At 42.6% G+C, this 27,683-nt stretch overlaps 1 protein-coding gene across 3 annotated transcripts in view; it reads right to left on the bottom strand.

The window, feature by feature from the left end:
- The window catches only part of TEX2 (testis expressed 2), a 98,301-nt gene that overhangs the window by 33,935 nt on the left and 36,683 nt on the right, over nt 1–27,683 (bottom strand). For all 3 annotated transcript variants that reach the window (XM_074343491.1, XM_074343489.1, XM_074343490.1), the window contains exons 2-5: nt 18,608–20,276; nt 4,901–5,101; nt 3,591–3,930; nt 1,847–2,094 (exon numbers count right to left, since the gene is read on the bottom strand). In XM_074343491.1, coding sequence (XP_074199592.1) covers nt 1,847–2,094; nt 3,591–3,930; nt 4,901–5,101; nt 18,608–20,251 — 2,433 coding nt within the window. In that variant the 5' untranslated portion in view covers nt 20,252–20,276. The remainder of the gene's footprint in view (nt 1–1,846; nt 2,095–3,590; nt 3,931–4,900; nt 5,102–18,607; nt 20,277–27,683) is intronic.

Consider the following 27,683-nt stretch of genomic DNA (forward strand, 5'->3'; position numbering starts at 1 on the left):
AGCCCCTCTTGGGGCTTCCACAGACCCCAGTGATTACATGCTACAACAAGCAGGTGTAACACATACCAAGGAAACAATGTTCTAAAACTTTTCTATTTTAATTTATGGAATTCTTAAAAAAAAAAAAAAACAAGCATTTTATGAGATCATTTTCCTACATCACACAATTCTCCTCCTGATTTTTCTGAGTCTAATAAGAATCCAGACAGCTGATAGCCCAGGGAGAAAGGGAATTGGGAGGGGTGGGATTCACTGGTGGTAAACACTGGTAGGACATTTCTAGAACAGTTTTAAATTGTACCACCCTAGCTTAGAGGGAGGCCTCCTTCCCACTCTACCTGATAACTTAGGTCAGAGGTGGACGCAGTGGATCAGAGGCAGGTAAAGGTTTATGGTCTTTTTTGGACCCTGACAAAGGAGGCTGGGGCGAGTTGGGGGGGTGGTCTAGGGCCTCCTCCTCGCTGAAGAGGTCAACAGAATGAATAATGGCTGAAGGCACAAAGAGGAAGGCATCAAATGCTTCCCATTAACTGACATATAGTCACTGTAAGATGTCAAATACTTCAGTGACTGAACATGGGAAAAACAGGCCTCATGCTCCACAGGCAAGAGGCTGTGCCTTAGAGCCTGAGTGGGAGGGGTGGCAGGGGCTCAGGTCAAGCACCGTTTGAGAACCACCCACCACGATGGCAGTCATGGCAGCCAAAGGGCCTTGGAGTCTAAGGTCAGATTCTGTACACTCCATCACCCAGCAACTGTGACATTAAGCTACTTAAACCTCCATAAGGCTCGGTTTCTCCATCTACAAAATGGAAAGGATATGATCTAGTTTACAAGACGATTCAAGGGATCTGAGTAATTCTATTAAAGTAGTGAACAGTCTGGCATATGGCAGCTTATAGTTATCTTATCACAGATGATCTTGAGTCACTGTCCAGCTGTTACACTTTGGAAATAATGCTTATGGTAAACCTTAAGAAGCAGTGGACACAGCTGAGGAGTTTGAGAATTCAAGAACAGTGTTACTGAGGAATCAGACCTCAACTGCTAATGATTCTGTGAACTTCCCTACTGATCACCCAGTTGCTCACGTCAAAAGCTAGAAGTAATCTTTGCCTCCTCTGGTTCTCTCCACCCCTCATCTAATTCGTCTGCAAATCCAGCCAGCTTTCCTCCAGCACAGATCCCAAAGGCAGCCACTTCTCACCCCCAGCTATGACCACCTCCATGCCAGCCCCATTCTCCACTGCCATGACCACGGCCCACCCACCCTCTTCCTCCTGTGCCCACTCTCCACTCTCCATGGAGAGCCACTCCACCACGACTGCCTGCTCAAAACCCTCCCAGGGCTTCCCAGGATCTGATCTGATGAGGCCCTGCCTCTCTGTCCTTTGCTCACGGTCACCCATCTAGACTCATCACAGTTCCTTGAAAACTTCAACCACATCCCTGCTTCGAGGCCTTTGAACTTTCTGTTCCCTGCACCTGGAATGCTCCTCCCGCACAGATCACCAGGGCTCACTTCCTCACTTTGGTCAGGTCTCTGCCCAAATGTCATGTCCTCAAAGAGGCCTTCCTTGACCACCAACCTATATTAGCAGTTCTGGCCACTTCCCATCCTCCCTTATTTGGCTTTATTTTAATCCTTATCAGCACCCGACATTTGTTTCTCGCTCTCTCCCTGACTAGGGTACAAGCTCCTGAAGGGCAGGGCCCTCCTCTGTCTTGTTCATCACTGTGTCCCCAAGGCCTAGAATAGGGCCTGGGACAAGAAGCACTCGAAGGGCCCATGTATGAGGAAATGAGTCCAAGAGGAGAAAAGCTACACCCTGGCAGCCAGCGTTACCTTTTTCCCAGCTGTGGGGCTGCTCTCTGCACTCTGCACAGGGCTCCTCTGGGGGCTTCGGTTTTCTTGGGGGACACATCTGGCCATGTACACACTGTAGTCCAGGAGCATCTTCTGCCGCACGCTGCCCGCCAGCTCCTTCTGCTTCGGCTGGGACATGATCTCCTCCACGCTGCCTTTGCTGCTGCTGCGGCTGTGGGTCAGGTGCCCGGAGGGGCTGTTGTGCCGGCTGTGTGAGGGCAAAACCCCTGCAGCAAAAAAGTGATGGCTGTTAATACAGATGAAGAAAAGGACTGCAAAATAAATGGAACACAGAACAAACTCCACTGGGTTCAGCTGAAAAGCAGCTAAAATGATATATATGAGTGTTTGAAAAACATTTACAAGGTTATTTCCCACCCTGCAAGACACCTCCCACTGTAACAATAGATAATTTTTTTAAATAGTTCTTTTTTAAAAAAATTTTCTCCAAGAAAATTCAGAGTAACAAGAGCCATACACACATCTGGTAGGTAGGTACCTTTTTCTTTTTTTCCTGGTAATCATTTAGGGTCAAATAAAGGATTGACACACCCCCACGGGGCACATGGCAAGTGGGCAGAAGGCTAGTTGTCCCTCCACGGCGTATGGCAATTCCAAACACACCATCTTTCATTCAACAAATTTTTTGTCAAGCACTTTCTCTGGGCTCCACAATGAAAAGAAGAATAAGACATATACAATCCCTGCCCTTGAACTCAGGCACCCAGGCAAATAAATTACAGTTTTCTGTAATAAGCACTGTAACTGAAGCATGACTGAAAGGGCTTTCAGAAAGAAGAGGGTGAGTACTTCTGCCCAAGAGAGCTGAGAGGCACGCAGCCCAGGACTGACTTTCATAGGTAGTGATCTCTGGACTCTCTTGAAGAAATAGTTGGCATTTTCCTGAGCTAGGTGACGGAAGAGCATTCCAGGTAGAGGAAACAGCATATGCTAAAAGCAATGACAGGGCACAATATGTTTGGAGAACAGTGAGAGATTCAGTGACGTTCCAAGCAGAGTACATGGGGCAGAGGGACAGAAAATGAACAGAGGTGCATGGTGAGTAATGCAAATGCAGTGAGTCAGGAGGCCAGAGAATTCCTGGCTTCGATGGGGATCTCAGGCTTGGAGGCCAAGTTGAAGGCCAGGAGCTTGGGAGCACAAGCTACCTTCTTACCTGCCTTCTTTTTTATTTTGTAGATTTTTAAAAACTTTCTCTCTCTCTCTCTCTCTTTTTTTTTTTTTTGGCTGGGGGAGGTAATTAGGTTTATTTATTTATTTTTAGAGGAGGTACTGGGGATTGAACCCAGGACCTTGTGCATGCTAAGCATGCACTCTACCACTTGAACTATACCCTCCCCACTTCACCTGCCTTCTTATTATAACTAGGGTTCTCCTGCTCCTTCTTCTCCTAGAGGAGCCACAACATGTAAAAATAAATATAATCCTTAAGGAAGCAGCAACAGCAAAAATAAATAAATAAGTAAATCAAAAAACAAACCAAAAAACTCATTCATCTGTAAATGGTTCCCTCACTGGTTAAATGATTGCGTACAAAGCACTGCAGTGATCAGCCTACAAGGCAAATGTTCCATGAACATACCTCAGGTGCCAGATAGTCATCAGTTCAGGGTGGGCTTCCTTCCTCCCTACCTGGGAATCTCTCTCAATTCTCCCAAAGGCCCTTTAAAAATGCATAAGCATTTAGCACACGTGTCATTACCTGGTTTACTTCCAGAGATACCAGGTGGCTTCCTGACTTCTGACTTCAGCTTAGATGCCAGAACAAATCTCCTAAACCACTCCTCTTTTTCTCGGCCAGTTCTCCCGAAGAGATAGAGTATCTGATCCCGCTGGCCAGATCTTGTTCCTTCCTGAGGGTGGGATGGCTTCTTCGGGTCCTCGCCTCCCAGCTCTCTCTCAGCTGGTGGCTTTTCTTCAGAAGTCTCTTTATCAGACTGGGCCTTAGACATAAAGTCATCTTGTCGACCAAGCTCGATACAAATAGGGTACTTTTTATTCCAGATTCGTTTTCGAGCCAAACTTTTAGGCACAAGATAAATCTACAGAGGAAGAGGAAAGATTTATTTACTAAATTGAGAACTGGCTATCTTGTGTATTACTACTGTGCAGAGCATAAAAGCAAAATTTACAGTATTTTTGACTAAAATGATGAATGTGAAATAATTACCACCTGTCTATAACATGACTATAGAAACTGGAATAAATTTTTAGAAATAACTTATTCTTCAAAATCATTCCAGAAAGTAAATATTTAAGAATTTTGCAAGACTTACAAAGATCTATGATTTTCAGGTAACAGTAGCACAGTAATTGTTCAGTGGATTATCATCAGCTTAGTTAGGATATCAACTGTGTTTAAAGACTCTGGGCCAAATTTAAGCTGGGAAAAAAAAGAATTTATCAAACTGGATCTAGATAGGAAGCTCGAGTTTATTAACCTCAAGTTAAGAATGAATTTATAAAAAAACTATTTTAAATACTTCTGCCATTTTGGGGAAACCCAAAGGTCACTCACGTAAGTTACAAGAACAGAGAACCTATAGCTTTTCCAAATAACAAATAATTTACACTTCTCAAAAATAGAAGTATATTAATACTTTATCAAAATGTAGTTATTTTGCACATCCATAATTTCACATTTACAGAGCCTCCATTAGTTATTACCCTAGCACCATCGCACATGTCTTTGTTTGACTGAAAAAATTAACTCTCAAAGTCAGAAGAGCGTATGATGCCCTTGCTTCTCAAAGTGTGGTCCACGGACCAGCAGCTTGGGTATTGCCTGTGAGTTCATAAAAATGTAGACTCTTAGGCTGTACTCATAGTTGCTGAATCAGATTCTGTATTTAAAAAGATGCTCGGGTGATTCATCTGCATATTAACCTTTGAGAGGTACTGCTCTAAATTACACAAATACTTTAAACACACACAGAGGGGAAAATACAGTAAAGCAACCAAGATTCCCAATGCTTTTCACTCATCTAAGCTTCCAAAATTCATTGGGCTCACCTTGCTGTCCGAGAGGTCGTAGATTTTCTGGCTGATGTAGGTGACCTCTGTCTTTGTTTCATTGTAGCTTGCCCTCCTGGATATATTTTTATTGGGCTTTGAAAGTCTTAAGGTCCCACCCTCAAGTCGAACAAAGACTGAATGTGTCAAGGTCGCGTGGTAAGTTTCTGGATCATAGCTGTAAATCTCATTCATCCATCCCTGATAGAGAAGAACTTCCGTTAAGTCAAATTAGAACAGACAGACATCGGAGTCAATGTGAAAATGACGATTATTCAGGTATTCAGAACACTGAACTCAAACTTGATTATGACATAAGTGTCCATTTATTATGACTAGAGGTTCCTGAGACAAGATGCTTAACTTGAAGGATAATCAGCACTGAGGAGTAATTTGGTATGTTTTTGATAACTAAAAATCTGGATTTAGGGGGAGAATGCCCCTAAATAATTAGAGGTTCTTGTCTTTCTTTTTCTAAAGCTGACAAACAAATCAGGAAACTCAGAAGTTTTTTCATGTAAACTGAAGAAGTCTCTTGGCCTCACCTCCTCTGGGGGTGAGAAATCCCACCCAGTCTGGCTTTCTCAATTAGCCAGATACATCCTCTTCTCAGCCCACCTGCAAAGAATCTTTGAAATCTCACAGACCATATTAAGTCATGTTACCATTCCAGGACTCAGAGAACGCCTACCTCTCCCCATTTCTCTCAGTGAAATCACATAGCAAAGCAGATGATCAAGAATTAGGCATTAAATAAATCATAGATATGACCAACAATATGTCAAAATTCAAAGATAAATAGTAACTTAAGTGAGTAAAACTGTGTTCCAGGTTCCCCTCACCCCATTAATGTAAGTATACTCATACACTGATTTTTAAAAACAGCAAACATACTGAAGTGTACAGACAACACACAAAAGCCTAAGGCACAATAAAACTGTGCTAAAGCTAGTCTCATAGCTCTAATCATTGTCCGTCACAACACTCTGCCAGCTCCACAGGACTTCTTCAGATGCTATGGGTGGCCCAGATCTCTTTAAAAGATGTTCTCTAGGGGATTTTAAATACTATGTCCCCATTCCCTTCATTTTACACATGTCGTTGTAATAAGCAGAGAAACGCTAACCATCACTATACTGGAGTTGGGACTGTCACTCTTTTCAAGGAATAGTCATTTCCATGGTGAGTATTTGAGTCTCACACTAAAGTCTTGAATTGAGACCCTTGCCAAACAAGGAATTCTCAAAATTCTCTTTGATTCATTCATCAAAACATGCACTGAATCTCTTGATGTGCCAAGTAATATGTCAAAAGTTGATACAAAGATTTTAAAAATGACAGGATTTTGACCCAAGGTTACTCTCAAAACATTAGGAAGAACTGGTCTTCCTTTTGCCATCCTATGACCCCACTAGAGCAACCATACAAGAGAAAAGGCCTCACGAAGAGTATCCTGAGTGTGTTATGGAAATAAAAATGGACAACACACTTCTTTGTCATTGTGTGTGCAGAAAATTTATGAGTCAATTATACAGATTTTTACACCTCAATATATTTTTTGCATGAGCTAGGAATAGCTCTCCTCCCAATGAGTCATTGCATCTATTAAAAAATGTTGGATGAGTAATCAGTGGCCATGGGGAGAAGGTGTAATCTAGGTGTTTGTAAAGAAATGGCAATGATCAGAGCAATGAAGCTACAAAGGGGACAAGAGATACAGAGCACAGTGGTGCCTGAAGTGGACTATACTGTCAGAGCATCAGTTTGGGCAGGTTTATTTTGCTTAATGTAGAACTAAGTACAATTTTTGGCTCATAGTTTTTTGCCTTTTTCTTTAGTTTGTTATTATGGTTAAATACATTCATTGATTTTTGAATTTGAACAGTCTTGCATTCTTGGGCCAATTATGCACGGGTCATGATGTGCTGAAGCTGGATTATACCAGCTCGTGAGAGCTCTGACAGGTCCAGGTCTCCCTCTCCCACTGGAAAAACTGCAGGAACATCAGGACAACCTGAGGATGTGAGGAAGAGCTTCAAGTCCTGCACAGCTCAAAACCACAAAACCCTGCCTGCCCACTAGAGGAGACAGAGGTGAGAGGCAGGGCTGGGCCTGGGAAGAGAATCTAGGAGATGGGAAAGCCAGAGGGGCTCCAATCTCCCTTCTTCCAGTCAGGTTTGGGGCTGGCTTCACCCTCCTTCTCCCAACCCCCATCCTTTCAGATTCACCAGCAGCTGAGCTCCAAACACAAAGGCACCTGTGGTTTCTCCTTCCCTTTTATCTTCACATTTCCTCCTTCCTGCACTACTATTTTCTTTGTGTTAAAAATCTACCTGAAGTTAAAGTCCACAGCTGCCAAAAACCAAATAAATTCAACCCACAAGCCAGGCTTTAAATTGCATGTCTATTGTGAACAATCATTTGTTAGCTTAAGTGAGTCCAGATCCTTGATCATACTTGATTACATGAAAGACTGCTGGTCAAAACACATCCACTGAAACCAACCCAAAAAAATTAGCAGAACTGCTAAGGGTCTGACACAACCGGGTTCCAGTCCTGGCTTCACCACTCACTGCCAAATTGGATGATGATTCGCCTTAGAGCCTCAGTTTTCTCACCTGTAAAAGGGACCCAATCTGCCTCACTTCCCAGCTTCGTGGCTCCCTGGTCCCCACCTCACACTCTGCTCAAGCCGTAATGACTTTCTCCGTGCTAACACTACTTTACTCAGGTACAATCTGCATATAGAAAAGGAACAATCTTATGAATATGATTTTTAACTACCAATATTAATATTTGTAATAATAGGTTCATATTATGATCCCAGCCCTCACACGCATTATCTCCTTTACTTCTGCCAATTCCCTACGGATTTCTAAGTAAGGAAAGTGGTGAGAGAGGTTAAGTGATGTGCCTAGAGAGCGGTTTAAAAAAAAAAGTGATCTGTGTAGTTGCAAATCTGGGACTTAAATCAAGTCTACCCAGCTATGAGGCCCGGGTTCCTACCTCATTCCCATGGCAGCCCCACCTTGAGTCTGGCTGACACCTGTCATCCCTCAGGTCATGGCGAAGATGATGCTTCTCCCAGGAAGCTTCCCTGATCACCTAGGCACAATCCTCTGTTACTTCCCCCCATCACTGTATCCATTAACTGCCTGGTTTGCTTAACTACATAACTCCACAAGATAATCACCACTGTAACAAATGTTTGTCCACTGAACACATAAACGTAGCCTAATTCAGAGGGTGGCTGGGAGGATTGAAAAATCTGTAAGGCACAAGTAACCAGGACAGACTGCTGGGCCCATCACAGCCCACAGGTGTAGCTGCAGCTACAAGTGGACAGAAGCAAAGGAATGAGATGAGATCCTACTAAGTGCAGGGAGATGGAAAGGTTACTTTGAAGAAGATTTGGTCACTGTTCCCAAAGAGAAAAACCAAATTATAACTGCACAAAAGAGCACAGAAGAAGAAAATATGTAACCTCAGAGGGACACTTAAGAGTCACAGATGTTAAAGCTTTTCAGGACAGAAACTGAATTAGTCACTTATCTACAGCAGAGAGAGGTGTTGTGATTGGAGCCCACGTGTCCTGACTCCCACACAAGGCTCTTTCAGGAACATCACAAGCTTGATAGTAGGAAACCTTGAGAGTCACAAGGGCTGCTACTTGACCCACATCCATCAGGCATACAGGATGCAGATGGCCACTGGGATGCTCAGATCAAGAGCTGGCCAGGGACGACTTCTCTCAGAGTTCCCTGTTCTGCCCCCAGTGCACCCCTACTGATCCGGAACCAGGCTGCCCTCGCAGAAAGCAATTACCCAGTGCAAACCCTGATTGCCTTTTTTTTTCTTTTTTTACATTTTTTTTTTATTGAGTTACAGTCATTTTACAATGTTGTGTCAAATTCCTGATTGCCTTTTGATACCATCAATCAGCTAACTTTTTCCTGGGTCCTGATCAGCTCCCTAGATTAAGCTGCACATGGAATTGCCAGACCCAAGCAGCCCAATATCAAATTTTGAGAGCAGCGCCACAGCTCCAAGGCCTTCATCTCGTTCCCCATATAGTGCCCAACTGTCCACTGTTCAGCCGTTCTTGGAATTCCTTACCAAGTAAGATATTTTTCCAACTTTGTTTTGACATGGGACAAGGGGGTGGGTATAAAGAGACACAGATATAGTTAGCAACTCATTCCATTCCAGCAGCTCAACTAAAAAACTGAGATGCTCTCAACCCACACCAAAGCATCTCAGACAAGCCTCGTTTCTTTCTGACACTGGAGCTGTTAAAACGGAGACAGTGCACGCCGCTGGGGGACAATGACCACAGTCAGCTGGGCTGCAGCTGTCTGGCCCACAGACTGGTCCTGTGATCCCATTTGTAAAAGGTCAGGGGTTTCTCTTCAATTCTCTGCTGGATTTAGAAGCCATGTCTGAAAGTATAAACCACAATCTATAAAGGGATTCACTTAATACTTGAAAAGATTAAAAGCTACAATTAACCTTTTGCAAAATAATAAAGTCTAGAAGAACTACTATTGTGCTCACTCTCAGTTACGGGGCCAATCAGGAGGTCAAGGCCAACGCTCTCTTGCTCAGCTTGACGCTGAGCTGACCAGAAGAAAGCACGAGCCCTCCGGCCTGAGGAAGCAACGGGGACTTCTCTATCTTTAGTGTGCGGGGTGCCTGGGCTGACACCCTGCTGTCACGTGGCTGTGCTGGAATTTGAGGCTGCTTGTCACTCCGTTCCCCCGCATCATTCCTTCATCTAGTCTATCAGGGAAGGAGCAAGTCCTAAACCTAAGAACAAAGCCAGGACCTGACGTCCCTGCTGCTGAAAATCATCTCTATAGCACACAAATACGTGATTGTTTTGCTTTTGTCCCCCAAACTAAAACATAAGCAGGATTTTCTCTTTGCCAGGCTTACACTCTTTCTGATGTATTAATGGTTTAGAAGTGGAGTCGTCAGTTAAAACATAATATCATAGATGATGGAGTTAGAGAATATGGCAGGAACAGCGTACTAAACTTCACAGAATTTTAGATACAAATTTGATTCTACCCATGAAAGACAGATAGACCTACAGGCAGAATTCATACTATGAATGATAGCCTCAAGCACACAGTCAACATTCAACATAAATGCTGCTTTAAGACACCAGCCAAAAAATAAGCCCATTAGGGGAGGAAGTGCCAGAGCATCAATACTACCCACATCCTCCAACAGCCTGCTTCAAGGTCACCTTTCCAGCAGTGTCACCAGAAGCACTGGAATTAGGGCTAAAGCCACAGACTCTGCCTGGGAAAATGGCCTTTTTCTTGGTTTTTCCTATACTTTAGGGCAGCAGCTTGCAAAGTCAGGTATATGCACTGGCAGACAGTAATAGAGGTAGGCGATAACAAGCATGTAAATTAGACAGAAAAATAACATCACATCAGATGAACCAATGAAATAACCAAGATCTATTTATGCTGATACACAGTAAACATAATATCATATTAACAAGTGTTGAAATTACAAGACAAAAGATTAGCAAGCAAATAAATTAGTAGACGCCAAGCTTTAGATCACACATCCCATCAGTTAAATGTGACTGTATACCCACAATATATATATTTACTTATAAATTATATACATGTTCTAATATAATACAGATGTTATAAAAAGTAAAAAGTAGCTAAAAGAGTGAAAAGTGAATAAGTGGCCTTTTTGCTAACTTTTAGTTTTTCCCTTCTGATGTCCTTTGTGCTATCTTCAGGTGACACATCAAGGCACCACATATACACACACACACACACACACACACACACACAGGGTGAGGCTCATCGTTAACGATAATGGATATAAATCCATATTTCAAATAGTCTTCTTGATAATTTCCAAGGATTTTGGCCAAAGGTCAACATATGGTGATCTGTACGTTAAATATTAGCAAGGCTTATTTACTTTCTTATAGATAAAGAGTAAAAATATGTACAAATAGAAACTATAATATTTTCTTCTTGGACTGTGTCTTCAGCAACCCATTTTGGACACCACTGAAAGGAGCAACAGAATCTACACAGAGAGCTTATAGCAGCCACCAGAGCACCAACAAACCAGCGTGCTCATGCCCTGGGGCCATCTTGCTTAAAATCTCCTTGTCTTTAGGGGGATGGCAAACTTCTTAAAGGCGAACTATTGTACAATAAGAACAATCTTGGATGCATTCTGTACCTTCTTTATACATTACACATAAAATTTAGAGGTGAAAAGATATCTAGCACTGATTTTTTTTCATATTTAATAACTTACTCTTCCAAAAAAAACATGACTTGAGAAATCTCAGACCCACACTGCCCAGTTTCTCTGCTCACTCCATAGATGACCCCTGAAACAAAACCAAAAAGGATGATCCTCCAATACCTAGCTGGAATTCAGGATGCATTTTCCCAAGGAAATGATGCTATGAACTGTAGCTGCATTACAGGTAGACCAGAATTACGGTTCAGCCGTGACATAAATTAATAGGCTAAGTGGCAAAATGCATAATTGTTGAAGCTGGGTGTTGGGTACATGGGAGCTCATTACACTATCCTCTCTACTTTTGTGTATACTTGAAATTTCCTACAATGAAACATTAAAAAATAAAAGATGAAAAAAATCATTCTGGGTTTACCTGACATCCTTACCAGTGTTTTATGTGATCCAGGAAGCATTTTCCACACAGTTGCTTCTCCAACCAACCCAAACATGGGGTACCTGTTTGTAGGTGAGAGCGCCTACCCTAAAACATCTCACCTGACAAACTTCCCGAGCAGCAGGGCATTGGGAAATAGCCATGATTATAAAAGCCAAATGTAAAAACTTAAGCAACCCGTTACCAGGGCAGGATATTTTCAGATACGTGTAACGTAGAAAAAAACACTTTATTTCTTGCACTCATTGTATTGAGGGTTTTAAGAGACCAATAAAAAAGAGACCTTTTTTTCGCTCTGTGTAATGAGTCTCTTTCGGCTGTATGTAATGAGGCTGTTTTTACCATAAGGTTTGCTCACTCTAATTTCTTAAAAGAAAGAATTGCATGAAGTTGAGATTAAATTTACAAGTTAGAATTTCATCTCAAAATTGATAATGTTCTCCCTACAGAAGTATTCTTTTATATGTAAAACCACAGCCTGCATTAAGGGAATGTGATTATTTTAAAAATCTATCCCTCTTATTAAATATCTCAATGTGACATGACCTAAGGGAAAAAGATTCTCCAAAATTAATTTGTTAGTTATGCAATGGTGTAAATGCAATTTTAGTCAACCTTCTGGGCCATATCTTTCAAAAAGAGACAGTCATCACTCCCAAAACCAACATTCTACTGCTGTGTTCTGCAGGTGGTTTATAAGTCTGCGATTAAGAATTTACTCATGAATATAACTCAAAATTACATGACTCATGCACTCAAACATAAACCCAAGAACCTTCTGAAATCTTCAGGAAGCTTCTCATTATAGACATATGGAAATGTTAGTGTATAGGAATGGTACTAAATTAAATATAATTATCCTGCAGTATACAAGAGGGATTGGTTTCAAGACCCCTGCAGATACCAAAATCCACAAATGCTCAAGTCCCTTATATAAAATGGTGCAGTATTTGCATATTACCTATGCACATCCTCCTGTACACTTTAAATCATCTCTAAATTACTTATAATACCTAATACAGTATAAACGCTATGTAAATAGTTACAAATACAATGTAAACCCTATGTAAATAGTTGCAAATACAATGTAAATACTATGTAAATAGTTACCAGCAAGCAGTAAATTCAAGTTTTGCTTTTTGGAACTTTCTGGGATTTTTTTCCCAAATATTTTTGATCCACGGTTGGTTGAGTACATGGAGGGGGAATGTGAGAATACGGAGGACGGACTCTATACTTCTGGTCAAGTGACAAGTACATTCTTGAAGAAGAAAGAACATCCAATTTGCTTAAGAATGCTTAGCAAAGCAAAGATCCCAAGTGCAATACGCGGAGACTAAATGCCTCATTCTCCTCATGCCCAAACCTGTTCTTTCCCACGGTCCCCAGCTCAGGGTATCTAGCTAGTCACCCAAAATAAAACCCCTGGAAGGTTACCACCTAGGAGGTGTTGCTCACAATGATGCCTTGGGACTCAGTGGCACACAGGAGGCTCCGCCTTGAGCTAACTTACCCAGATCTCCATTCTTTAAGTCTCATTAGCTTCTCCTAACATTCTGGTCTTCTCCCGGCTTTCATCTGTTCACGTGTTACTTTGTGATGAATGCAGATGGCAACTTTTCTTCTATTTGCTACCTCACATCAACTATGAATTCCCATCATTTATAAAAAGCAGACTTTGGAGGGGGTTCTAAGAGTTACTCTGTGGACTCTGTGACAGCTCTTTAGCGTCACAGAGGCTCTGACTGCTTCTATTCTAGACAGCAGAGCTGCTAATTGGCTCTGGGTGAGAGGTGGTGGAGTACCAGCCTTTGAGGATAGCTGCTACTTGTCTGCAGACTAGTCTTCTGGGCTCACCACCCACAGAATCATCACTGCTGCAGTGTCATTTTTAAATACAAATGTCTGCAGTATGGATGGAATAATAAAAATCAATAGAAAGGACAGAAAAGCTTTACTTTTCTCCTCCCTTTCTTTGTCAGGTGAAGGCACATCGAATAAAAACTGCAGTGCTCTTTGAATTGTTCATGAAGCCAATAAAGGAATCAGACTCTCAGTCCAGACTGCAAGGACTTTCTGGACCCATCAATGAGATCATATATCGTTCAGAGGCTTAAAACCACATGGTCTCCTGAAACAGCCCCTGAGCACCAGGCTCCCTGCCTGACTGGTTCCCAGGACTCACCAGATGAGTGTCATTTCTGGCTCAAAGCATTTGAGGGCTAGTCAGGGGCATGAAGTATGCAGGAGCTGGGGGCAGGGCCTCTGTACTTGAGAGTTTTATCACAGGCAGGTTTTATAGCCTCTTGTATCAGTAAATGTTTAAAAAAAAATTTCCATACCTGCCCTCAAGAATTGCATCATCATATCCTCTATAAAAACGAACTACATAGCATCAGAAAGTAACTCCAATCAGCTGACAAATCCCCCAAATCAAGCTATTTTCAAAAAGTGACTCTTTCCACTCATCCTAGAAATCGGCCCACAGAACTGTTATAAAGAAAACCAAGGCCCATCTCCTGCAACACTTTAAAGCCATAAATCTGGAAGCAGAGTGGAAATCCAGAACACACCACCATCCCCATTCCTCCCATGCTCTCCTTGATATCCACTTTCCATCCTTTGCTCCCTCTGAATTCAGGAGGGCAGTGCTGTAAGGGCCTGGTGAGAGGAGGGCAGACTTGCTGCTTGTTTCTAAGCAACAAATACCAAGTTTCAAATCCTATCAGAGATGGACCATCTTGGCTTTTCCACTGCTGTGGGAAAAGGAAAAACTTTCCATAAGCTGTACTTTTTAGTAATTATTTTTCATCTCTTTAAAAGATCACTCTGATCAAATTATGACTAAACTTTTTTTTTCAAAAAAAAAAAACAGCAAGTATCAGGGATTTCTTTTAAAAAGCAACTTTACAGTGAGATCACAGGGTCAATACTAACTTACTGCCTAAATTTTCTGATAAAATCTCATTCATCCACCTATACCTCCACCCATCTACCCATCCATTCATCCAACAATCACTTAGCACGTGCCTGATACATGCAAGGTGCTGAGGACACAATGATGAACAAGACGGACATGGTCTGTGTGTTCATGAAGCTTCTGGTGAACTGGGGGAGACACAATAAACATACAAATATGGCTCTGATAAGTACTATGAGAGTAAGGCAGAGGAGGCTGGCTGTGCCTCCAGAATATGGGCACCCCTTTCCACAGTGTAGCACTGTTGCTGAGAATAAGCTACCCAGCCAAGTCCTAGGTTTCCAGGGCCTCTGACATTTTGGAGGGTCTGTGGGACTAGCTCACCCCAGTGGAATGTGAATGGAAATGATGTGTGTCATTTCTGGCTCAAAGCATTTAAGGAGGTCCACTTTCTCTTTGCTTTCTCTTTCCCTTTTTGCCAGCTAGATACAAAGAACTCTAATGACTTGGGGCAGGGGTCAGCACACTGGTCTTGAGGCCTCTTTCTGTAAAGTTTTATTGGAACACAGCCACACTCATTCATTTACGTAACGTCTATGGCCACTTTTCTGCTATAATGAGCTGAGTGGGTTGCAACAGAAATTGTATGACCCACAAGCCTAAAATATTTCCTACCTGGCCCTTTAAGAAAAAGTTTGCTGAGCCACAAGATGGAAGGAATTTGGGTTCCTAATCAATATGTAGAGGAGGCCAGCCACCCACCTATCACCAGGAACACCCAAGCTGGAAACAAACTTCTACTTGGTTACAGCTAGTGTTATCCAACCTCATTCAGAAACTTCCTCATACAGAAAGTAAAGCACAATGTCCAGTGAAAAAACATAACATAAAGTTAGACTCCACTATATTTTCCTTTTCTTATCACAACATTATGTCCTAAATTTAATGTCAATACTTCTAAATGTTTTCAAGTGTCATCTTTTTAAAATGGTTCCCCAGAGTACAATCTCCTTCTCAGTAAAATTAATTGAAACCAAAGAACATTTGCATTTAAATTCTTAGGCTTGCAACTTACAATTTACCCTTCTAGTTCATAGTAGTGTACCCCTTTAAAATAGAGAATGTATTCAGCCAGGTATCTAAAAACAGCCCTGTACACCAAACAAAAGACCTCAGGCTAAAATGTACAATGTGCTTGAATTACACATGTCAGTCCATGACAGCACTGAAGTACCTGTTCTCTACAAGGAAAATTCAAATACATTTATTCCAGGCACCGAGAGCAAAACACCTTCCTTGAAAAAAAATAGTCAGCCCTGCTTGGCTCCCTTACTCACTAGCTGTGTGACCCTGGACAGGTAACTTACCCACTCTGCGCCTCCATGTCCTTATGTGCACATGCCCTAACTGAAAGGGGTTGTGATGAGGATTAAATGAGATAATTAACCCTACAGCCAGCCCTCTGCAGGTGTTCAGCATTGCAGTGCTGCCTTTACTGTTTCAACGATCAGATCAAAGCAACCACTCTATGCATCCTCCATGCAGCTAGTAAATTCTTGACTAATTAGTAGACTAGTTAGTAAATTGGACTCAGCCCTAAAGACTGACTGGATTAAAATTAAAATCTTCCCAAGACAATTAAGAGCTCAAACCAGTTTAAACTGAACACCACAGTCAGTCATGAGGTCTGGTATTAATCCAAGTACCATAACGCTTTGCTCAAGTTAGCACTAACTTACAGGGCATGTAATTCAGTAGTCACAGCATCACCCTATCAAAGAAGCTTAGCAACGATACATAGTGAGTCACTTTTGCTCCCCTTCTTACATTCATGCTAAGCTTAAGTGTGTCACATTCTCAAGTCTCAGCACCAGCTTCTCTTAAAAAAGAAGCAGTCTCATAACATATTGCCATGTGAAAGAAAAAAGAAAGAGGCTGAACTGCGAAATACAGGCAAACCTCATCTTATTGTGCTTTGCATTACTGAGCCTCACCCTATTGCATTTTTTACAAACTGAAAATTTGTGGCAACCCTGTATTGTCAGATGAAGGATAGCATTTTTTAGCAATAAGGTATTTTTAAATTAAGATATGTACATTTTTTAGACATAATGCTGCTACACACTTGATAGACTACAGAATAGTGTAAACACAACTGGGAAACCAAAAATTTGACTCCTTTATTGCAATATTTTGCTTTACTGTGGTGGTCTGAAACTGAACCCACAATATATCTGAGATATGCCTGTATACGATCCCATTAAATCAGAACAAAAAGAGTGCGTGAGTGTGAATGTGTGTGATATATATGCTCATACATGTAAAAATGTAGGAAAAAACAAGGATATGTATGTTATTATGTATGTACGTATATATTAACTATATATATAGTTAATATAATAAATATAATACATATAATACATGTGTGTGTGTGTATATATATATAAACTGTAATTCCCTCCCTCTAGTGTGATAAAGACTAATTTTTTTCTTTGGGTTTCCTGTGTTTTTTTAAACACTGACTGTGTATTTCTTTTGAATAAGGGAAAAATGTTATAAAATTAAAAACCAAAAAACAAACAGTATTTTGGACTCTGAGAGTTCTTTCCCTTGTTTTGTTGTGCAATGAGGAGAGATCATGGTGCCATTTTTCTGAGTATTCTTAAACAAAGAGAGGGAAAAAATCTATTACAGAGAAACCAAACAAGCTTTGAATTATCAAAAGACTATCAAAAAACCAGAAAATAACAAGTATTAGAGAGGATGTGGAGAAACTGGAACCCTTGTGCATTGCTGGTGGGAATGTAAAACAGCACAGCCACTGTAGACAACAGTGCAGTGGTTCTCCAAAATATTAAAACTAAAATTATCAGATGATCCAGCAGTTCCACTTCTGGGTATATACCCAAAAGTACTGAAAGCAGGGTTTCAAAGAAATATTTGTACATCCACGTTCATAGCAGCATAGGAAAAATGTGGAAACAACCCAAGTGTCCAGTGACAGAAGAATAGATAAGCAAAATGTGGCATATACAATGGAATATTATTCAGCCTTAAAAAGGAAGGAAATTCTGCCACATGCTACAACATGGAATAATCCTGTGGACATTATTCTAAGTGAAATAAGCCAGTCACAAAAAGATAAATACTGTGTAATTCCAGTTATATGATATGGAGTATTCAACATAAAAAAAACCCAGAAAATAATAGTGTTTGCCAGGGGCTGGGCAGAGGGGAGAATAGGGAGTTACTGTTTAACAGAGTTTCAGTTTTACAAGATGAAAAAAGATAACGGGGATGGATGGTGGTGATAGTTGTACAACATTGTAAATGAATATTAAATACAATGCCACAGAACTGTTTACTTTAAAATGGCTAAGATGGTAACTTTTGTTAGGGGTATTTTACCAAAATTTAAAAATACATATACAAAAAAAAAAGAGTGTATTTGTGAATGACTTATGAACCATAAAAGCTACGGCTGTACTTTTATATCCTGTATGTTATGAAACAACCATACATTTTTTAACTATGCTGAAATAAATTCAAATGGCAGTTCTAATATTTTCTTTCTTTATTCTGATGGATTGCCTGGGGCCCCTGAGAGGCCCAGCTCCTGAGACCTGATGTGCATGGAAAGGTAAGGCCTCCTCCACAAGCCCAGGCCTCACTGTGTGCAGGGGAAAGAGGGATGTGAGCAGTAATCTGCCTTCTCCGCCGCCACCCCTTCTCCTGCATTCCAGGGGTACTTAACCTTTCCCCAGAGTCTCAAGAACATTTAATCCTAACAGACTCAACTATGACAAATCCCCAGCAAGTAGCAAATCCCCGGCAAATTTAGAGAGAGACGGAAAAGGAAACTGGATGTAAATGTTAGTCTCTCGAGCCATGAAGATCCTTGAAAAACTATGTGGTCAACTGGCAAAACCTGAACTAGAATGACGCTCACTGGACAAGTCTCTTGGGTGCCTGGAAGAATGAACACATCCCAAAGTCTTAAAAACACTGCTTGTGCAAAAACCTGTGACAATTAACTAAAAGAATGAAGTTGGACCTAAAATAAGGCCGGATGCCAGCCGGCTGCTGCGGAGAGGCTTACCTTTAGTATCTCGGGTTCTTTGATATCCAGAGACCTTGGGTTCCAGTGTTGCAGATTTTTATATAATCTGTGATATTTATGAGCACTTGGTGGTGTAAAAAACCAAATCGTGCAAACTGCAGTCATGAATCCAAGGCCAATGCCCAGAAAGAGTCCGCTCACGTAATGTGGGAGGGGGAGGATGAGGTACGCATAGACGCACATTACAAAGAAGCCCAGCGTCTTCACCGGTAAGTCCGCGTGCTGCACGGCCGAGTCCACCTCGTGGTCGCTGTCCAGAGCCGCGCCATCATCCGCCAGCGCCTCCGGCTTGAGAGGGATCTCCGGGAGCTTATCCACTTTACTCTCCCCCTCCGTTTCCAAATCAAAGTCCTCGGTGTACAGTTCACAAAACTCTTCATCTTCTTTACTCACTAAGGCAGACAGAGAGCACTTCTCAAGAACCAGAGAGCCAGTCTTCAGGCCTAAATCCTTCAGACTGCTCCCCTGGGAACTCTTCGGCTCCGCCTCTCTCGCGGGCTCCTCTGCGGCCTGCGGGCGGTCAGTCCCCGGGGCGGGGGCGCTGGGGCCACTCCCCTCCCCCTCGCCCTCTGAGTCGCACTCCTCCTCCTTGATGCTGTAGTTGTTATTGCTTTCCAGGTGGCCGTTCAGGCTGGACAGATTGGAGAGTTCTGAAGCACTTGAAGATAAGGCTTTGGGCCTATGGCTGCCGCTTTCTTCCCCTATAATTTTACTAAAAAGCTGAAAAGGCTCATATATGACTTCTGAAAGGCGTCTTTTAGTGTCTTCGATTTTAGCCTCCATTTCGGGCACTTTGAAAAAGGAGCGCGTGTCAGAAGGCGAAGTCAATGGGGAAGAGGGTGCAGTTTTGGAATCTCCACCTGTGTTGCGTGGCTGCGTGAACTGCTTGAACAGGTGTAAATTCAGCTTGGAGTCGGGTGGTTTATAGGACACCGCGTCTGACTCCTGCCTGGAGGTGTCAGTGGACAGAGACTTGACTAACGTCTTCATCAAGTGCCTGTGCCGTGGGGGGTGTGGGGATTCTTTTGGCTCCACCTCGGTCGACAGGGACTTCACAAGGCTCATGAAAGGTTTTGCACTGGAAAGGGTGGAGGATGAGGCACTGGATGAGAGGACAGGAGACTTGGAAGGTGAGGACAGTGGGGAGGAAGAACTGGTTTTCTGCTCAGAAAGGGATGACACGCTGGGAGAGCTGGCTAAGGGCCCCAACAAAGACGACCCTGGGGATAGAGCCAATGGCACTGTACTTAATACCTGCACTGCCAGAGGAGGGGGCTCCAGCAGCTTTACAGTGTTCTCGGAGACGGGCAAAATGGCAGGGGGCACAGACAGCCCGTCTGCCAGGATGAGCTGGGTGCCAGGGCCAGCAGGGTCATGGCCACCCTGGGGTTCAAGATAGAGGTCTTCCTTGGCTTCGAGCCCCGTTACAATGCTTTGGTCGTCCAGCCCCTCTTCAAAGTACTCCCTGAACTCCTCCTCCTCTTCCTCCTCCTCCTCCCCAGATGCTGAGAAGTGAATGGCGATAGTGTCTCGGGACACGGATCTCTGCACGTGCACTCTGGGGGCTGATGGTTTTGGCATGTCAATGGTTTTTTCGGCATGGCGACCATTCAGACTTGTCATCGCCAGCTTCACAAGGGCTCAGGCTCTGTGAAAACAGCGAGAAAACCAGGAGTCAGAAAGCGGTTTCTCCACAGGAGATGCTGTCATGTGCAGACAGGAGCACAAAGGAAGCTCACTTCTAAATGGTGATTATGCTTTTACTTGGCAGATGGCCACTGTTTTTCACTTGAACAGGTTTAATGGTTTAATTCTCATTAGATAAATTCCAGTTAGGCATTCTCTTTCATGAGCAAACTACACATCGGTTTTATAAACGCCATACAATCTGTCTTACTTCACAACATCTAAGCAATTGTTTCCTCCCTCTTAACTGGCTCATTTCTATCAGTAATTCTGTATTGCAAGGCTTGAAAGACCTGCACAATAGCTGTTACCAGCATTACTTCAGAAGTCCAACAGGATAAAATGCAGCATCCTGGGGATTTTGAGGCTCTTGGAACAAAAACTTCACCAGTGGTTCTCTAGCTATAAAAAGCTAACCCTGGAGGGTTACTGCTTCCAATGCAATTTTCACAGCAATCCTAACAATTATTTGGCTTGCATCTCCCACCAACACTTACACATCTTGCCACAGCAAATAAGTAGCACAGTATCCAAGGAAATCTGTAAACTAATTGCTGTGACCTGTTGGCTTCTTTATTTCCCAAATGGTAGGTACCATAAGGCCAGAGTACTTAGGCAGCCTTGAAGACATGGCCATGTTCTGAGGCTTCAAGGTAAAGTAAACTTACATTTTAAACTGCACCCAAGATTCAAAGGGCTGGGAAATGAAGTAACAACGCTGTAACCTACCACCAACTGAGAACTCTGCTAAGAGCTATGGGGAGAGATATGGAGGCTATACTTTCTGCACTTCTGGAGTTAGTAGCTGGAGAGACAACAGACACCTGAAAAGCTGGGCAGCAAAACAAAAGAAGCCAAGCCCATCTTGTGACACCCAGTACATTACATCTCTCCCTGTTCACTTAGGGCCCATTCACTGGGAATCAGGCATCATGACAGGTCCTACAAGATGGAAATTAACACTACAATCTGGAAAGAGACTCTGTCACAGGAGCTAAAACAAACTTGAGGAGTGAACTTCAGGCGTTCTGAGGAGGGTGAGACCAGCGTAGCGGGCAGGACACCCACTGATCCTTTTAACTGATGGGTAGGTTGTGGCATGATGGGCATGATTAGAAAGAAGGGACAAAGGCATGAAGCTGAGCATGGGCTTGATGTGTCCTGACATGCGGGTCTGTTCTCCTCATCCAGGACGGAGGGTGGGTGTTGAGAGCAGGGGGACACCACCAGTACGAGAGGCATCATGGGAGAGAGGAAGGAATAGCCTTGGGACCAAGAAATAGAGCTTCTGGTCTTGCTCCTTTCCAGCTGGCTCTGTGGGAACTTGAACAAGCCAAGACCTCTCTGGGTCTCAGAATCTTCATCTGTTAATTAAGGGACCAAGAGTCCTTTTCAAATCTAAAACCCTGTATGTTTACAGATGACAGTACACAACCCAACATAATATGCTGACACAGGTAATCCACCATAGAAAATTAACATTATGTTGCTTGCTTGTTTCTTTAATTTGAAGAACTCCTATATTTAAGTCTTCCACCAAATATCCACATTCAAAATGCTAGCAACTGCTACTACCAGCAAGAAAGAAGGTAAAACTTCTTGTGTGTTGAGGGGCAGGGATAGGGGAGGGCAGGAAAAAACTATTTCCTAGAAACAGGAAATAACCCAACAATGACAAGAATTACAGTTCAAGGACCCAGCCATGACAAGGACACATCTGAAACGACATGTTTTCACTATCAACACTTGAGAAAAATTACTTTCATTAAAACTTTTCAATTGAGTCTTGCCCAAGCTCATTCATGACCCTCAGCTCTCCTTCCCCCATGGGATCCAAGAAAACGGGAATGTTCTCTATCGACCAGACAAAGCAATTTAAATCCAGGAGCTGGAGGCAAGCTAGAAAGACACAGCCACGTGTTCAGGACAATGCCTTCCTGTTATCTCAAAGCCAACAGGTTTGTAGGCTTAGAAAGAAAAGAAACACCAAGCGCAACACACGTTTTTCATTTAACTGTCACCTAGTTTTATAAGCGCAATTTTAAAAGAAAATTATAGAGGTAATTTAAAAAGAAAGTTTGGTACTTGATAATTCTCAGACGGCTGAAAAATAAGCTTTATTTAAACTGCTTTAATAACATAAAGGATGATCTGAAAGGCTCTGCTGTTCTGAGGCTGCTTTAGTGGTAGTGGTGACTGCAAATGAAGGCGACTGTGGGCACAGGTGCAAATACAGAGAGCATGATTTGGGGTGAACGGTGTGAGCCAGTCCTCTGGGGAGTAAGGTAAGAGTGGAAAGGCTCTTCTGTAGCTGAGGGTGGGAATCCGCAGGCAAAGTCAGGCCCAGTCCAGGGCAAAGGGGTGAAAAGAGCAGAGCATCCAGGAGCCTGCAGTCTCAGCAGTCAGAGCCCCAGGGAGCAGTGAGCTGGCAGCGGCCTAGGAAGGGGTGTCAGGGGCCTAACTGCCCAATCCTTCAATGCATAGTCGGGATTTTGACTTGCTGGTTAAAGGGACCTCTGCTGATCTCTGACTAAACCATCTCAAGGTCTGTGTCAGCCAAGAGGGCCGGAGCTGGGCCCCATGGAGAGCTAGGGGCCAGCTGGCCAGCCGGCAGGGGCAGGCTGGCTCCGCACTGCTAATGCCTTTCTCCAGGGCTTGGGCAGTGGCTTCAAAGGTTTAGAGTACACTCCCCCAAATCCACACTGACCAAACCCGGGCTCCATTTCACTAGGTGTTTTGTTTTGTTTTGTTTTTCACTAAAACATGCCATGTGAGGCTGGTGCAACACTACCACTTTTAAATACAAGAAAATCTTGGGGCCCTGTTCACTCGTCTGCAAACGAGAGGATTAGACTAGATAAACAAAGACTGCTTCTAGGACCTAATCTGCTGGATAATGAGTGTCCTGGAACCAGAGTCCATGGTTTGGGTTCTAAACAAGCCATCAAGTGGCTACTCCCTCCTCCTCCTCAGTGGGGAGCACGGGGGGGACTCCAACTCCTTCCTCACTGTCCTCCCAATGGCTGGCTGCCGGGGCCAGCAAAATCTACCCTCCCACAGTCACAGCCTTGCAGGACAACCAAGGTCAAGAGAAAAAGCACATGACTATTGTCCAAAAACTTTCCATGGTTTGTCCAAGGTCACAGGACTGAATGAGGAGGGGGCGGGGAGACAGTTAGACATGGGCTTTTGACACTCACGCCCTGATGCCTTCCCCACCAAAGCAATCTGCCTCCTCAAGCATGTCACACATGGTCGTTTGATTACTGCTCCTCCTGGACATGGTACCTGCCCTCCGTGCTCCTGCATGGATCTCTCTCAGAAACTAAATAAAGGCTCATTTCTCAACAATCAACATGTGACCAGCTGCATTGGGACATAAAAATTCGTTATCCATCTGACAATCTAGCATCATGAAAAAGTAACTAGCCTCCTGCCCCCTAGACTCAATTATTATCTCAACTCAATTATAACCAGGCTCAAAAAAAAAAAAAAAGAAGAAGAAGAAGAAAGAAGAAAGAAGAAGAAGAAGGAAGAAGAAGGAAGAAGGAAGAAGGAAGAAGGAAGGAAGGAAGGAAGGAAGGAAGAGGAGGAGGAGGAGGAGGAGGAGGAGGAGGAGAAGGAGGAGAAGAAGGAGGAGAAGAGGAAGAGGAAGAGGAAGAGGAAGAGGAAGAGGAAGAAGAAGAAGAAGAAGAAGAAGAAGAAGAAGAAGAAGAAGAAGAAGAAGAAGAAGAAGAAGAAGAAGAAGAAGAAGAAGGAGAAGAAGGAGAAGAAGGAGAAGAAGGAGAAGAAGGAGAAGAAGGAGAAGAAGAAGGAGACAACCTTATCTCAAGCCCTCAGGAACTGAAGTGTCAAAAAAGGACATTTCCTTCCCAAAAGGTCTCCTTCCAAAGCCACCAGCAGATCACAAGACCTTGGTGTTTAACACTGATTTTGAGTCTCATGAGGGAAGGACCCATAGCTCACATCGTCAGATAGGATGACTTCCCGCCAGGGATGTGTTTAAACAAAAGTCTGATTTGGTCATGATCAAAATGATGCTAAAGATGAACCATGTCCAGCCCCAGAATAGATGGGAGTGGCAGAGGCAACAACGACAAACTAAGGCCAGAGGTCTGGTGTCTGGAGAAACAGCCTCCATTATCGGGTTCACCGTTCTGCTGAAAATAACTAACAATGAAAACACTGTTAAAAAAATCTGAAAAGCACTGAGGCTTCAGCAACTACGTAAGGAATAAGCAGGCCAAAAGGAAGGAAGAGCCCCAGAGGGATGAGCTCTACAGAAGCTACTCTTGCCCTCAAAACATTGGGTGATTTTGGCAAACTGGAACCTTCATTTTACTGATCTCTTGAACAGAAATCAAAGTTCAGGGCTGGCTTAGGTGGACCCCAAATGGAGACCCTTCCACAATGAGCTGAGACCCCAAAGGGCCACAGGTAATAGGTGAGCCAGAAATAAACCAGCCCTTAGATTTGAGAGCTTTGGGGACACTGTGCTAAGTGAGATAAGCCAGTCACAGAAAGACAAATACTGTATGATTCTACTTATATGATCTATCTAAAGATAGCAAAGATCTATCAGAAAGTAGAACGGCAGTTACCAGGGGCTGGGGGGGAGCAGGAAATAGGGAGTTGTTTTTTAATGGATATAGAGTTTTGTATGATGAAAAAGGTCTGGAGATTGGTTTCATAAATGTGAATATACTGAACACTACTAAACTGTACACGTAAAAACAGTTAAGATGGTAAATTTTGTTATGTATACTTTACCATAATTAAAATATTAAAATAGTTTTTAAAATTTCACCATTCAAAACTTTACAATACTTTGAACTAGTTATCATGCCAACTAAAACAATTCTATTCAAAAAGCTCACACTGTTCTTCAGTGTTTACACACCATGTGGTTACGTTCTATGGTAATAAATGCAAATGTATTCATTAATGCTCCCTTACTTTTTGGGGGGAAAAAAGGCTATTTAGAGTCAAACGCTCTCCAAAACTTAGCCTTAGTTAGGTATGTTTCCAAGAAGGATTTCTCAGACTGTTCTGCTGATGGGTCTTAAAGTCTTGACTGCACCTCTCCATTAAAGTTACTAAGCCTTATAAAGATGTTCATAGTTCTCACTAAGACTGAGAAGGCCAGCATTAATGCAGGATTCTATTCTATCTGGTCTAAAAATAAGGAACAAACCAACGGCTTTCATCTAACCTGAACTCATAAAAAACAAAAGCCTCAACAGGAAGCCAGTAGCCAACTGCCCTGCCTATCAACCACGAATCTATCAACCTCAGTGGATGAGAGTCAGGATACCAAACATCCATGAAATTTATTTTATTTCTGGTCACTTAAAAAGGTTATTATCATTAATTAATTAGGTCATGAAAAACCAATCAACAATAAATCAGACTGTGCAATGAAAAATGAAGAGCTATTTCAAGACTCAATGTTGGCGTTTATTAACTCAGATATAATAACCTCTCTGAATCTGATGGATTGGTTTTGGGGGGGACTTGGGGGCTAATTTTCTAATAATAACTGCCCTTCCTACATTTAGCTGTATTTGAAACAACTCAATCCCAAGGTCCTACAGAGCTGTAAAAAGAGACAGTAGTTCCTCCCAGGCTACTCACTTATCACCAACTCATCTGCATGGTCCTCCTACATCAGAACAAACAGTAATGTGGCTATTATTATTATTATTATCAGCATTATTAATTTCTAACTCACATACTAGATAAGAGGAAATGCTGGAGGAAGGAAAACAAGAAGGAGGAAAGCAAACAACTTTGATTAAAAATTAAACTCGTCTCCAGATACAGAAAGCACGGTAATACAGAATCTTAAGAGGCAAGCCTGGTTTGGAACATGCCTCATTTCTCAGGGCATCCCTAATCCTTGAAGATCATTGTTAAAATTCTTTGTCTTTGTAAAATTTGGCCCGGTAGATAATTGCTGTCTCTGAACAAGCTCGTACTTGGACATATGATGTATGAGTACCATCTGCTAGCATGGGTTGTCAGTCAATAGCTTTAATTCAAAAACATCTCTTGGTGGAAGAAGAGTCAAGCTGCACTGTATAGCAGAGGATGTCTTAATACCTCTTATCTGTGCAGTTTCTAATAGGATTTGGTTTTCTAAAAAGTAGAGAAGGGCCTTAAGATTCATTTTTCCACCTTGATGCTGCCAACAGTGAAACTGGTCAAAACCAACCATAGTAAGAAGGTCTGATTTAGCCTAAAAATCTCAAGTACATCTTAACAGCCATCCCTGGATTCATTTAAACTCAATGAAGCAGCTGAGAACTGCCGGCAGCTATTCTAATCTGTTAATACTCCACCTCACAAACAAAAATCAATATTGACATTGCAGATAATGAACTAGCACCAGCCTTAGATTCACTTAAAAAAGGGAAGTACTCCACTTCCAGTACAGGCAGTCCTCCCGAGGCACTTAGACCTCGATTGTTAGAAACTCAGAACTCCTTTCCAGCTGGATAAGAGGTTTCCAGACCGCACTCCAAGTCTCTTCCCACCCAGCAGCACAACACAACACAAGGTTTATGCCACTAGTAAACAACAGGTTCACCCCCTTCAGCCATGCATGGGCCTTTACCTGATAGGAGGAAGGCCAACCTGGGAAGAGAGCCACATCCCTGAAGGAAGAAGGTCTTCCAGAGTATCAACACGATCAGAATTTTGCTTTATAGATTATAGATGGTTCTAATAATGAAATCCAAATTCAGTTCACACTAACTCGTTCAAAACCAGGTCATGCCTTCAGCACAACCACATGAGGCCTATGGAGGTTTGCCATCCACTGGGGAAAACTCAAGGAGACAACAGATGGATGTTGTGTAATGACATCTATATGAAAGTTAAAACAAACAAACAAAAACCAACCCTAAAGCAAAAACAAACAAACAAACAAACAAAACACCTCAGGACAGGTATGCCTAAATCAGATGGTACTAATTAGAGTACAGGAGTCTGGGATTTTTCTTTTTTTTAAGCAGAAAAGTCATGTATGTGACTTAGGAGGAAGAAGTATGAACAAAATAATATAGCAGATATGAAACATCAGCACATGGAAAGGCACTGAGGTGGAAACAAGTCAAACAAGAGAGTCGCTAGGCAGGTAAGCTACAGCTGAGGGGCTGTGCCGGGGGGCACGGAAGCAGACTTGTATCTGAGTTTAGAGGCAGGGGATCAATTGTTCAAAACCTTTAAATGCTACATGATTGGATTTATATTTAAATTTCAGGAAACAGAACTACTGTAGGTGTAAACATTTTTGTTCAGGAGAGTGAATGCCTGGAACGTAGGAGACCATGGTGCTGAAAATCCTGAAGGAGGTTGAGAGGGGGCT

This window comes from Camelus bactrianus, chromosome 16 (assembly GCF_048773025.1).
Source record: "Camelus bactrianus isolate YW-2024 breed Bactrian camel chromosome 16, ASM4877302v1, whole genome shotgun sequence".
NCBI classification, from domain to species: domain Eukaryota; kingdom Metazoa; phylum Chordata; class Mammalia; order Artiodactyla; family Camelidae; genus Camelus; species Camelus bactrianus.